Source organism: Gossypium arboreum, chromosome 7 (assembly GCF_025698485.1).
Source record: "Gossypium arboreum isolate Shixiya-1 chromosome 7, ASM2569848v2, whole genome shotgun sequence".
Classification (NCBI taxonomy): domain Eukaryota; kingdom Viridiplantae; phylum Streptophyta; class Magnoliopsida; order Malvales; family Malvaceae; genus Gossypium; species Gossypium arboreum.
In genome coordinates, this window is record NC_069076.1 from 96286317 (window position 1) to 96300662 (window position 14346).

At 33.5% G+C, this 14346-nt stretch overlaps 2 protein-coding genes across 2 annotated transcripts; one reads left to right on the forward strand and one right to left on the reverse strand.

Annotated features, from left to right (window-relative positions):
• The first annotated feature begins 204 nt into the window (after window positions 1-204).
• Window positions 205-1205, forward strand: LOC108455538 (uncharacterized). The gene is made up of 2 exons (XM_017754088.2): window positions 205-574; window positions 881-1205. The coding sequence occupies exons 1-2, from the start codon at window positions 318-320 to the stop codon at window positions 1011-1013; spliced, it is 390 nt and encodes a 129-aa protein (XP_017609577.1). The 5' UTR covers window positions 205-317; the 3' UTR covers window positions 1014-1205.
• Window positions 1206-1257: 52 nt separating this feature from the next.
• LOC108455528 (alpha-N-acetylglucosaminidase-like) lies at window positions 1258-12240 on the reverse strand. The gene is made up of 19 exons (XM_053030748.1): window positions 11758-12240; window positions 11574-11653; window positions 10893-11104; window positions 10670-10791; window positions 9728-9813; window positions 9324-9418; window positions 7525-7606; window positions 7138-7244; window positions 6948-6978; window positions 6108-6225; window positions 5844-5891; window positions 4547-4655; window positions 3998-4101; window positions 3586-3684; window positions 3038-3148; window positions 2533-2765; window positions 2154-2391; window positions 1996-2074; window positions 1258-1688 (listed from the first exon to the last, which is right to left on the reverse strand). The coding sequence occupies exons 1-19, from the start codon at window positions 11971-11973 to the stop codon at window positions 1444-1446; spliced, it is 2415 nt and encodes an 804-aa protein (XP_052886708.1). The 5' UTR covers window positions 11974-12240; the 3' UTR covers window positions 1258-1443.
• Window positions 12241-14346: the final 2106 nt, after the last annotated feature.

Consider the following 14346-nt stretch of genomic DNA (forward strand, 5'->3'; position numbering starts at 1 on the left):
AGTTTAATACGCTGCATTTCGTATGTTCAGTCCAGGGATCAAATCAGAGAGGGAATAAAATAATCGGGCTAGATTTAAAAAAAAAAGCAAATCAGGACTAAATCAAATATCAAGAAAAGGGGGGGGGACCAAAGTGGGTAATTTCCCATTTAAGGGAAACACGCGGACCCCCCTTCTAAACGGTGCCGTTTCATAACTAAATAAAAGGCCCAATTTTTTTGTTTATTCCATTTTTTACCCTAGTGTTTTTAAAGAAAACAAAACAGATAGCATTCCTTCTCTCTCTCCCTCTTTCTCTTCTCCTCTTAGCCTCCCCCATGGCCGGCCATGGGTTCATCGGAGGGTGTCTCCACACCCATGAACGGCGGCCGGTGTTAGGTGAAACGGGCCCCTTTCGGTCCTTCACCGAACGAGTACGGAATCGGGGCCTTCACGACTTGCAGTACCACAAAGAACGGAGGGACCCCTCGGCTCTCTTTCTGTCCGTCACGGCCAATGGCCAGACCCCGAGGGGTTCGGCGACCTACGGATGGGCAAGAGCATACCGGAGCACACCCCGAACAATAAATCAAAGGTACTTTTATTATTCTTATCTTTATTATTGTTTTGTGTGTAAAAAAAAATGAAAAAGAAATAAAGAAGAAGCAAATCTAAGTAAAAAGGATGAAAATCGAAACTCAACAATAATCACCTTTCGAAATCGTCTATTCTTTTGATTAACTCTTGTTTTGGTAAAATGTCTATAAAAAAAACTACAAAGGTGTATTTTGGCCTTTTAAAAGCCGATTCAAACGACCCTCTATTTCTATTTCCTTTGTTGTTTATGCTTGTCTCTTTTGTTGCTTTTGTGGCATTTAATTTGGCATTTAATTTGTTGCAGGTGTCAGATGGCTCTCAGAGGTGCGTGGAACGGCCATGACAGAGGCGTGGTGGCCGAGGGGAGACCAACAGTTCGGCAGCAGCAGCATGCTTGGGGCAAGGGCTGCTGCTGTTTTCTCTATTTTGGGCCATAAAATGTTGGGTCACATATTTGTTGTAAATAGACTTAAAATTTAGACTTTTTTATTTGGTTATTTGGGTTTTGTTTGTTTTATTATTCTAGGGCCAAAATTGGCTATTATAGTAACAATTCGATAACATTAGTATCCATTTTAGGACTTTAAAAATTTGTGATCAAAACATAATTTAAACTTAAGTATTTTAAATTTGTAGTCTGCCCAAATAAAAAAAGAAAAACGATAAGACGAAGAAAGAAAGTTTGGGAATTGTAGCATGCTATGGTGCTAGAATGTTAAAGCAGTGGGAGTACAACGTAGCCATGATCTTTTGCAATATATTTTTGCTACATCAGGTAATTAATTCTAGCATGTTTTCCCTTAGAAGAGTTCATTTTGATCAACTGTTCTGCAACAGAAAATTTTGTTCAATTTATGGTAGTATGGTTCATGACTCTGACCTTAAATACTTGTTGTACAGTGACCTTGATATGCTAACAGCATTTCCACTGCTCTTCACCGGAAACAGTTTCCGACTACTCTGCCAATTGTTTGTTAGTTTTATCCATTCCCTCCTCCATTTATGTAGCCTGAAGTCCTCGCCATTCTCTACACTTTCTATCAAAATTTTGAAATATACTGCTGCTCGGGGGCCGTAATAATCTCGTAGAAGTCCACTCCAATACTTGTTTCCTAAACCAATGCAAGAAAAAAGAGAATTGGAAAATTGTGGCACTGCAACTTTGAAAGGTTTAATAAAGCACGTAAGTCCAAGGTATATGCACCATCTATGTTATCCAGACTCCAGATAAACATCAAATACAGGTGTGTGTCGACATGGATATAATATGCGTAGAAAACAATAGTAGGACATGAATATTTAGGGAAAAGTAAAAAGTCAAGGTAATACTGCACCACAACCATGAAACTCATTTAAGGATATAAATAAGCTGGGGTTGAAAGATAAAAACAAGACTCAGGCAGTGAGAGGTAAAAATACCATAATCACGAAGTAGACTTGCTTCCTCCTCTGTGTTGTCAAACCACATGGTTATTTGAGTTCTTGCATTCCACTCGAACTGTATTTTCAGATCACGTCAATCCAAAACATGCTTGCATTTTGAATAGCTTATATAACACTTTAAAAGGGATTCTAACCTGTTTCTCTTCTTCTTCATTTTGTGCAAGTTGTTTAGCACTTTCTAGCCAAGGTCCCAGAAGAAATCCATCATGGCATGCTAAAAGAGTGTCCATATCTTCAACAAGGTCTAGAAACTTTTGACTGAGAGAGGTGACTTTGTCAACATCTTTAAACTTATAGGCGTCAATGATCTTTAAGAAAAGCTCATTTGCATATTTAGCCAGAGATTGTCTAGTCAGGTCAACTAAGTCATAGCTGGGCATCAAAAGTAGAGTGCCATTAAAAAAAATATTGAAAGAAGTATGGATAATAGAGAGTGCACATTCTAGAAGTTCTACGATACGTCACAACTGGCAAAGCATTGCTAAAACAGTGTATTGGAACCAAATAATCTACCCGTAAGTATTGCTTGCTGATAGTTCTTTCCCACTTGCAATAAAAAGTTCTAATGCCTTTATCACTTCAGAAGTTGAATACCATAGATGAGGTTGCTCATATGCATTTTTTTTCTCCCTTAGAATGGCCCTTCTTGAAGTTGGTTTACCATAATGTGGATACATCTCAAGTGGTGATGAAATAAGGGATGGATTGACATCTGGAAATGCTACAATAACATCCCTATTTTTGTCCTGCTCAAATGTTTTCATTTATCAACTATATAAAGATTAAGATGATAAATATATGCTCAGAATTGTGTACAGAAAAAAAACCATTCTGTATATAATACTTGGCAGAAAACTTAATGAAGATTGAGGGACTATTTTCTATTGTGATTATAGCTTTCAAGTCAGTCAAGCTCATGGAACCAGTGGACCATGAATCATGCCCACCCTGATGCATCTATACACAGCAGAAGGGGAAAAAGGAGGGAAAAAAAAACATTTCAAGTTTAAGAACTTACATAGGCTTCATCCGTGCAATTGTAGACTGTGTGGTATAATATATTCCATGCGTCTCTTATTAAAGGAGATGACCGTCCATAACGCCTTGCTATATACAATTCAATCCATGCCTGAAAAATGTATTTTAGTTAAGAGACAGATTAGTTTAGAATTTGGTAAGCTCCACTGAAAATGCACGTCTCCCAGCTCCCACACTATTCCTTCAAGTTTTTTGTCCAATCAACTAGAAGAACTATTCACTCTTCTTTTTCCACCCTTCCTTTCGCATCCTCTTGCTTGTCCTTTATGGAGCTCAAGGTCAATTAATAGTAATCGTATTCTTGTCCTGCCACTTGATTACTTTTCCCTTCTTTGGAACAGACTTGTCCAATAAACAATCTTAATATAGAACAGAACTCATAATCTGTCTTATTACATAGAGAAAAAATTGTCATAACCTGGGTTTAAATCTAGAAACTTTTACCAAACTTACATGCATCATATTTTATTAAAAAACTAATGGTGAATAGCACATCTGATTTGCAGACGTGTAAGAGTTTAAAATTACCTTGACATCAACTTTTTTGTGTTGAAATGCCATTTCAGACATGAGATCATAAACAATTGGATTCTGTTCTATACCTTCCATTGACATTCCAACGCCAACCTTAACCAAAATTATTGGAGTCAGAAACAGATTTATATTATAAAAATAAATATATAAAAAAATCATGGCAAATATCAAAAGGCCAGAAGTGTATTAGTCAGTTCCAAGAAAACTCATTTGCATGACATGTAATACTCGTACATGCAGGCATGCAAGTTGACATGCAAAGAGTAAATGTTGCAGGATATGATCAAATGAGAACAACTTTGTACAGAAATTGCTTACTGATATAAAAGGTGAAACAGCCAGATCTTATGACATTCAATAACTGTTTGATGGTATTTTGAAGGAAGAAATCTGTAGTACAGCTTACCATTGTTGAGTTTTCACTTGTTAGAGCTTCAATAGGGCCAGAGGCTATTGCATCCAAAATTCCATACATCTCAATATTTCCTGCAAAGTTGTGTAGCATGCACCTGTAAAGTAGGATGCCAACAGATCAGATAAGAAACAGAAGAGAACAAGTTCCATACTTCAATTTTGCTTGCCTTAAGGTAGGCAACAGAGACATAATTTTAAGGGATGTATGAAATAAGCAAAATTTCTATCAAAAACCCCAAAGAGATCTAGATCTCTCTCTAACAAGGCCTATGGGTTCAATCCCTTTGATAAGCTAAACTATGAATCACAATAGGTCATTGCAGGAAACTAGATAAAGAGAAGACAATTGATTTCAACATCCCCATCAATTGCCTTGTGACTTGATCCTATTCTCGTGTCCTTAATAGTTTCCTACTATGCAAGGATAAAAATTATTGATAAAAACTTGTGGACACAGGAATACATCAACATGTTAGTTTTTGCTTGTACAAATGTGAGTCTGTGAGATAGAGAGAGAGAAGTGATGCAACGATAACTTTCCAGATGTAAGGAACACCATAAAACTGTGCTGAAGAAATCCAGATGGGTTTCACTTCAGCATATAAATCAAGGACGACCAGCTTCCCCAGGGGAACAGAGTGCAGAAGTGCCTGAGAAAAGCATGGTTACTACCAATCAATGAACAAGACATTCATCTTTTAGTTTTTGTTCTCTTCAAAACAAAATGCTAGAATGCATGATAATGTATGAACATGCTCCTTTGAACATATATCAAAAATATGATTTCATCTTAATGCACACACAAGTACATAAATTTTCCAATTTCATACTAGAAAAAAACATTTACATCCTTCAGTTCTGAACAATAATGCCACAATATCATTAGAGATTCAGGGAAAGCTAATTATGTAACCTTATATTTGTATTAGGCTAAGAGAGGGGAAAGGAAAGGAAAGTGAGGGAAAGGAAGATCTTTTCCCTTGTTTGGATTGACTTCTTTATTTAAAGCAAAGGAAAGAAAGGGAAACTGAGAATCCCTTGCTTTCCCCTAAAAGGCTTAACTTTTTAACCTCCATTTGGGGGGAAAGCTAGGGACATAAAAGAAAAAAAGTTTTTTAAGAGATAAGTTACCTATTTTATCCTCTTCATCTTTTATACAAATTATATATGAAAAGGATATAATTGTAAAAAAAATATTATACTTAATCCTTTCTTGTTCATTGTTTAACCAAACAAATATTGTTAAAAAAAAGTTTCCTTTCCTTTGTTAATTTTAACAATCCAAACAAAATAATACTTAATTCTTTCCTTTCATTGCCTTAACTTTCCTTTCTTTTATTTTACTTAATACAAATATAGATTAAATCTTATAATCTAGAAGGAAAATCTTGAATGTTGTTTTGAGCACTGAAGAAGTTCAAAATTAGTTGCTATTTGGGTGATGGAAGGAAATAAAACTTCATTGACATACAATATACCTATCTAGTGAGCTGTGAAGTAAGTTCCCTTCAACCTCTGAAGTGTGACTAAATGCTATCGTATTTGGATTAAACATATATTAAGGCCAGACATATGTTTGCATTATTCACTTGATTATCGCATGTATGATTGAAACATAACAAAACAAAGGACCACACACTTCAGGGCCATTCCCCTCCCACCTGTCTCTCTTTATACTAATTATGTTTCCCACAATGCTTCATCAACTTTGATTCAAGTTGTAGATGATTGGACCAAAATACTAAAACTAAATTGACATATAAGACAAAGAGCTGATGAATTTAGAGATTGGAAATGTAGTGACTAAAAGACAATTAAAAGAAAACTATAGATATAACCTTCATTTGTGGAGGCCTCCAGAATGGATCATATGAAAACAGCCACCCCTATGGAATAAATTTTGATCAGTTTGAAAATCAGGACAAAAGGTAATTAACTCTATAAGGTCGTCAGGAATGCAATGGCATAGTCATGTGTGCAGAATGACCTTTATGAAGAATTTAATAGAAAAAAGATGGACAGATTGGGACTTTTTTGAATGTTCCTGATAAAGGAGGTTCCTCATTTTATATATTAAAGTGAGTGAGATATGATCTTTTGACCTGCATTAGCCACATTGCATTGTCATCACCACTCTGCATTCCACTAAAGATCGCTGCACCTAATGAGGAGATGTACCCTGGATCATCCACCGGAGGGGTATTCTCATCAAACGTGTCACTACATGGTTAGGCACATATGAAAACAATGTAGAGATGTGAAAAAAGGGCTAATAAATTGATTAAAATTTTGAATCTAAAGTTGCAATGGAAGATCATTTCTATAGACAAGAAAACATGTAAAAATAGAATGAAAGGTTCCATACAAGTGTCATTGTGGTCTTAAATTTTAATCCTATAGCAGAGGATCAGGCCAAGTCTAGAAACGTAGAGAGGAAGAAACAATTGAATAAATAAGTGAAAACAAGACTGATAGAAAATAAGCTCACTGAGCCAACAAAAGCATAATAACAATCACCACTCACAAATTTTAAGCCACACCATGCTAGTGAAATTCACATGTTAAATCAAAAAAGAATAAAATGGAACCACAATGACCTCATAAACTGCTTCCTTTAATCCCAATTTACCAGAGCCCATTGATTTGAACAGATTTAAGATAACAACATTAAATGCATCAAACACTTCTGTAAGCATAGCAAGTATTGGTTGTTTGTCTTTCTCAAGTAATTTTCTAATAAAACAAAGCGTGTGAAATATAATAAAACGAAGCTCATCTGCTCATTGCAATAAATTAGTAAATCAGGCCTTCCAGAAACAGAACCAAAGCCAACGTAAAGGGTAAGGGAGTAATTTAGCGATTTCCACAGATTGGAATGACCACTATATCAAAGATTATTGATTACAATCCAACAATATGGATCTCAAAAATGAAAATCTTACCAATTGTAGATGTGGCTTGTCCTTCCATATTCTGACCAAAGATGTAAGCCCAAACAATAAAAATGTTCAGAATAATTGCAAAAAACATTCATAGAAAGGAAAGTAACATCTAATAACTTCCAAGTGCAAGATAAAGACGAAAAAAAATGAAGCTTAAGAACATAAATAACAAGGAATTGAAGGAGCACACCTTTCAGTTGTTCCTCAATGAAAGTTCTCCCAATCTCAATGAACAAGGGATCAGTTGCATCAAGTAGATAAGTGCAACACCATTTAGGGTTGGGTTTAACAGAAAACCTGGAAGACCAGTTGAGATGAATTATTGAAGTTCCAATCCTCTGTTAAATTTTGTAAAAATTCTCAAACTGACCAAGAAAGTCTAAATTCCACCTACTATATACAGTTAGATAAAATAGACAGCCTAAGGCTGCAAGCCTGCAACACTTCAAAGCAAATATTATTGCCAAGATGCATCTGGAGAAAATATGAGTTAATGAAAAGTTGACAACTCAAAAATATAATTGAGAGACATAAAAAGCAAATTAATTTGTCCAATTCACAGTGCTATGTAACTTACCAATTACCCAAGCGTGTTATCTTTGCTGAAGGGAACATGTCTTTAAATGCTGCAGGAACATTGCCAGAAAAAGCTGGAAGGACTGCAAAGTGTATTCACAAAATTTGAAACTGTTAAATCAAGTAGGAAGAAAAAATTGATACAGGTTATTAGTGTTTTAAAACTTCCCTAGATCCATGGCAGGTGTGCCAAAACTCCAAATCAGTAATTAGAACCAAGCTTTCCATTATTTCTTACTAAGAAGTTGTTATAAATTTGTATATCCATCAGTTGTTTTTGTTTAATGCTACAATTGATCTTTTTTAATGCTTGACCTCATTCAGATGAAACCAAGTAAATATACCTACTTGATAGATGGGAGCATCTTGCTACAGTCAACAAAAATCCAAGGAGTGGCTACTTTTCCATGGAACAATTCATGGAAAATTATCAAGACTTCTTCGTTCATTCAAAAATCAAAAAGAAAAGATGATAGTACGTTTTGAGGAACAATAGGGACTATGTTCTTAAGAGAAGATTTTTGCTTTCCGTAATCTAGATTAGCAGAAAATTGAGCAAAGCAATTTGTTAGTTTTATATTAGCATAATTATAGGGATCTGAAAAGAATCAATAGGGAGATATTATAGGATCAATTAGGATTGATTATAATTATTCATTCCGTATATGGAGTTTATCTTTGTATAAATACATGCACAACCAGAAGGAATACACAATTTTCTTTTCTTCTTTTTACTCTCTCCCTCCTTTCTATCTCTTCTTAGAGATAAATAAAATTATATAAGTAGCCAAAGCCAAGTATCTACTACAACTGGTGCCAAAGAGGGATGGGACTATGAGGATGTGCGTTAATAGTCAAGCTATCAACAAGATAACAATTAAGTATCGCTACCCCATTTCAAGGCTGGATGACATGCTTGATGAGTTACATGGATCCAAGGTGTTCTCAATGGTGGATTTGAAGAGTGGTTACCATCAAATCCAAATGATGGCGATGAGTGAAAAATTGCCTTCAAAATCAAGCATGGGTTATATGAATGGATGGTGATGCCATTCAGCTTGTCAAATGGCCCAAGTACTTTCATGAGGTTGATGAACCATTTGATGCAAAGATTCATTGGCAAGTGTGGCGTGGTTTACTTTGATGACATCCTAACCCATAGCAAAGATCTTAAGGGACATTTGCAGCATCTTAGAGATGTTTTTGAAGTACAACCAACAAGAAAAACTATTTGGCAACTTCAAGAAATGCCATTTTTGCCAAGATTGAGTCACTTTTTTCGAATTTTTGGTGTCACAACATGGATTTTAAGTTGATGAAGAAAAAGCAAGGGCAACCAACTAATGGCTCAAGTCTATCTCATTCATGAGAAAATTCTAGATAATATAATCTCTACTAGCTATGTGAAGACAGGAGAGCAACTTATTGATTTGTTCTTAAAGGCACTAAAGGAAATCAAGTTAACTACTTATGTAACAAGCTAGGCATGATTAATATCTATGCTCTAGCTCGAGGAGTGTTACCTATATATTAATGTAATTTTAGAGATCTGAAAAGAATCAATAAGCAATTAGGGGATCCATTAGGATTAATTAAAATATTCATTTCCTTGTATATAGAGTTCACCTGTATAAATAAATGTATAATCAGTAGCAATACATAACTTTCTCTTCATTTTTCTTTCTCCATCCTTTCCATCATTCACAAATTTAATTCATTAAAGAAAAATGAACAATAATGAAAAGTAACTTGTTTCTTTTTTTCTGAAAGATGAAAATGGATGGGAATGGCAACTGGTACCTGGAGTCATTCCAAGTTCATACATTCGGGCAAGAATTTTCTTTTGCAAAGTTAATTGTCCATCAAACCAACTTTCTGGCAGTGGTCCACCCCATCTGGCATTGAATTGCGACTTATTAGATTCAAAACTACAACACTATCATAACAATACAAATTTTCTCTACCTAGGGTTTTTGCAATATGCCATTAAAAGAACGTTCCAGAAAAAGTATCACAGCATTTATTCTAATGATCTAAATGATGGGGAATGAGGAACCATACTCTAAAAAGGAAGGTAAAGATGGTAAAGATGCTTTCCATTAGCTTGAGCTTAAAATGCCTTAATATTAGACTTACAATGTTGGCAACCCAAATTAATCAAGCCAAAGACAAAAAGAGTTCTAAAATTTTTCCGAATTACTTACCCATGCAAATTTCCCATACGTGACCAAGCAAGAAATGCAGGACCCCCAAAGAAGTCATCCAAATCAGAATTGGTTATATTGAATTTCTGCTTCAGATAAAAAGTTCATAAGAAATACTAAAATCTAAAGAACTCAAGAACATTATTCATGACTTTGGAAACAATGATGGTTATCCAAAAATAATTCCTAGAGCAAACTAACTAGCCAATGAGGCCAACTCCAATTTTATTAATGAAAATTTAAAAGTAAAACAGCCCGGGTTGTTACTGGTAATAAAAACAAATAATTTTAACTCATTATTAGTATGTGGAAGATAAAACTAATAATAAGTACTTCCGGGAACATAAAGAATTAATGAATGACAAAGGTACTACTAGCGCACTGATTATACACCTTTCGGTCAGCATTAATGCATATTGAGCAGAAGTAAGCAATCTATGACTATATATATATAAAGGACTTTGTCTTAACCTCGATAGTGTCAGTGACAACTATATCTATATGCAAAGAACATTTAGCATTCACAATCTAACCACTAGCTATAGAACTTTGTACAAACTTTAAAAGACTAGTATTATGTACCGGAATATTTAAAAGAAGGTTCAGCTAGAAGTTCAGAAAGAGCAGGGAACAAGCATATAAGCCATGCTCAATTATGTCATCCACCTCAATGCAGATACCATTTGTGATTCCAGCATAAAAAAGAAAAAAAACACTATCAATATAGCCAGTAAATGGATGCAGACTAAGTGTCATCCTATCCCCATCAATGCCAGAAATCTTTCAAGAGGACATGCATGAGCATGGAGAACAGAGTTGCTGGTGGAGGGTTGTGCATGTGACTAGCGTTTCTCCACAAGAAAGAAAAGGTGAAAAGACAGGAAAAAAGAATAAAGTTTGCTAAGTTAGTCAAATTTTGAAAACTTTATATAAGGAAATTACCTGGAAAACTTTTCTCCAAATGGTTTCTTGGCCAGTAAATGCTAGTGGCAAGTTGATACCTTGGAGAGCCATCCAATCAATTTCCTGTTCCCATCTTTCCCAATCCCACCAAGCAAAAGTATCTTCCAAAAGCAAACAAATGCATATATTTTTCATCAAAAAATATTTCAAAATATTTTCCAAGGCATTAATAACTTATTAAGAGATAGAAGCAGAAGCTCACAGCTTGATGTAACAGCATTTTGGTAGTAATTCCATGGAATGGGTCTCTGGACCAAGATTCCACCAACTTGAACACGAGGAAGAGAGCCTAACGGAGGTATTGAAAATAGTTGTGCACCACCAGTTTTTTGCCAAGATATATGTGAACCACACCAATACTTTAAGTACCAGTGTAGACCAGCCAAAACTTCCACCCCAGTGACACCACTTATTCTGCTCCAGAACAGCAAAAGAAGTAACAAGAAAGTAACTATATATTGCACATAGACATCCCTGTATACAGTAGTGTCGTGTAATACAATGAACTGAAATATATTTCAATTACGGGCAAAACATTGTAGAGAAAGTTTTATTGCCTACAAACTCTATGATCCCACTCTGCTAAATTAACAACACTGTGAAAATCCAGGAGAAGCTCATATGTTGACTTAAAACTTGAGGTCTTGAAAGTTGAAATTGCTATGTAGTATGTTGAGGTCTAAAGACTAAAAAGGAAAGGGCCACTGTGTTATGATGTTAAAAACGAAGCCATTTGACATACATCAGATAAGGTTCATAAACGGGACAACTCAATTCAGCGAAGATTAGTTTATAATCAATAAAATATGTAATAAATATCGTACATGCAAATTGACATAGATACATACAAGAAGTAGTGAAACAAATAAAAATATTTACGTACAAAATCTCTGGAGCTCCGGACTTATAAGAAGAAGGATGGTTGTTGATAATGAAACAAGCTCCTTCACCACCACATTTCTCCTAAAAGAAACAGGCAGCCAATAAGAGAGTTTAATTTAACCCTTCAATTCGCTATAGACGCAGCCAAACAGACTGGAAACGAAAAGACAAAAGTTAAAAACTACCTTAGAAATGATACGGAATTCAAAAGCGGAGGAGTGAGAAGGAAGCAGGCGATGGAGAACGCCACGAGCCGCCGCGACTTGGAAGGAAGGAGGAGCTCTCTCGCGCTCTTGAATTTGGAGAAGTTTGGAGATATATTGGACGCCGATAGTGGAGGTATAAACCATGGAAAAAAGCGAGAAAAGGAGGAGAGAAATGGCGGCGAGCGAAGAATCCATGGAAGAAAGATGGAAAGGGATCGTAACCTTGGAATGGAGACTTGTTGAGAGAGAGGCGATTCTGTTTATAAAACTGAAATGGAATCATTGAAGCAGATGAGATTAAGGGGATCCAGCAAACAGCATCGGACAAATTCTCGGCCGGCCAGTCTGAGAGAGACAAATTAATTGCAAATAGATTAGAGAGAGAACGGGCATCAAACGCCCAAGAACAATAAAGGCAATGTATAGATTATGCCACACCTAGGAAAAAAACTATGTAAATGAAACGGTAAACAAAGTTAGAAAATTTTAAAATTATTCTTAATTTTGCCAATATATTTTTATTATTTTTTTTTAAGAGGTTGACATGACAACTTACATTTTCTTCATTAGTTTAAAAGAGTTCATAAACTTAAAAAAAGTTTAACTTAAAAAAGAGAGAAAGAGCATGAAGTATGTAGATTATTATACAGCATTTTATGTTTAAAAATTTAATATTTTAATTAGTATTTTTGTTTGACTCTTTTAGAAGATTAATAATTAATTTTAATTTTTTAAATTAAAAATCAAATTTAATTAAAAATAATAATCAAATTAATAAAATATGTAGACAATAGGAATTAAATTTATTATTATATCTAAAAATTATAGCATTTAAGCTCAAATCGTATTTATATAAAAATATTTTATAATATAATTTATTTAGTAAAATATAGCTTTTAATTATTTTTCAATTAAATTAGTGTCCTGTTAAATCATGATATTAACTCAATTATAAGTTTTAAGCATATTAAATTATGATACATTCAATTGGAAAAAATTTATGTAAAAGAATATATTTATTAAAATTTATATAAAATCTCAAAAAATTTGTAAAATTGAATATTTAAAATCATGATGTTTTAGTGGAATTTTCTTTGTTTCATCTTTAGCATCTAATACATGTTATTGTTAGCAAAGCATTTTGGATGTTGATGTAGAAACTTGAGATCAAATCGAAGCCTTAAGCAATTAACTCGAAGTAAACCTAAAAAAAATTGATTCCTGAACGAAGTAAAGCACAAAAAGCTTTGAATTAATTTGAGAATTTCTAGCAAACCTCCCTTAAGAATTGGGTGGGATGGTTGTTGAATGGATGTGTCTAAATTTCCTTGATGCCGAATGAATGACACCACTTACGACCTTTAGAGATAAAAAGATAAATAGTAATGAATTTTAATTTAGTGTAATTATATATTTAAAATTTTATTATGGTTTAAATATATACATAAAATTTTTATTTTAATTTAATTATATATTTAAAAAATAAATATATCAATATTTCATATTAGATAAGTATAAATATTTATATATGTAATATATAGACGTAAAATAATGTTAAATCAATAATAGTGTTAGTGATTGAATCCAAAAACTTAACTACATTAAAAACTATATCAAATTGTATTAAACAATACTTGTTTTTCCTATTTTAATACCTAAATATGGTTTAATCCAAAAGCTTAACAACATTAAAAACAATTGACATGTCCAACCTCTTAGAATGTGCAACATATTACTCTTTATCCCTGTAATTTTAAAACATCTCTCTTTATCCATATGTCTCTCTTTACCCAAAAACAAGAGAAAATGTGCCATTCTAATTAATTAAAAATAAAAAGTAAAAATTAATTTAATTAAAATTAACTAAAAGTAAGAAGTAATATTAAATATTACGTTTAATAATTTATTTTTCATCTAAGTATTAACTTAATTAACATCGATATTACTATAATAACTTAGGAGTCATGGGTTTAAAACGTTTAAGCACATACTATCCTCCAATTTATAAATTTGCAAGTTATGGGTAGTTTAAAAATTGTATCGAAAAATGATTTATTCAAAAAGCATAATAACATTAAAAACAAATGTTAATATATATGAATGTTGTTAAATTTCACAAATACCTAAGTATTATTTTGGACCTAACCAATACTTTAAAGTTCAAGGAAGATTTCAGTGTCGTGTTATTCGAAGAGTGTAATGCTCAAAATGTATGCTACGTAGTGATACAAAAACTCATTCGCAATAACCTTAAGAAGTTTTTGTTGACAATGAACCCTGTTAATTTCTTCTAACTGTTAATCCACAAATTGTATGGTTTTTTGGGGTTTTTTTAAGAAGACTTTATGCATGCAACTATGGTTTCTAGACATGCTGAAATGTTGTGCCATACTATTAGAATCATAAGTATGGGAGGACGTAGATGTAGCTATTTATAATGATAAAAAGTTGTTAAATGAATGGAAATGCATGTTTACCATTCTTACATTGTTAAGTCTTTTTGTGATTCATATTTATCGAAAAATAAAATGCATTAATAGTTTACATCGAATACCCGAACTAATCAAA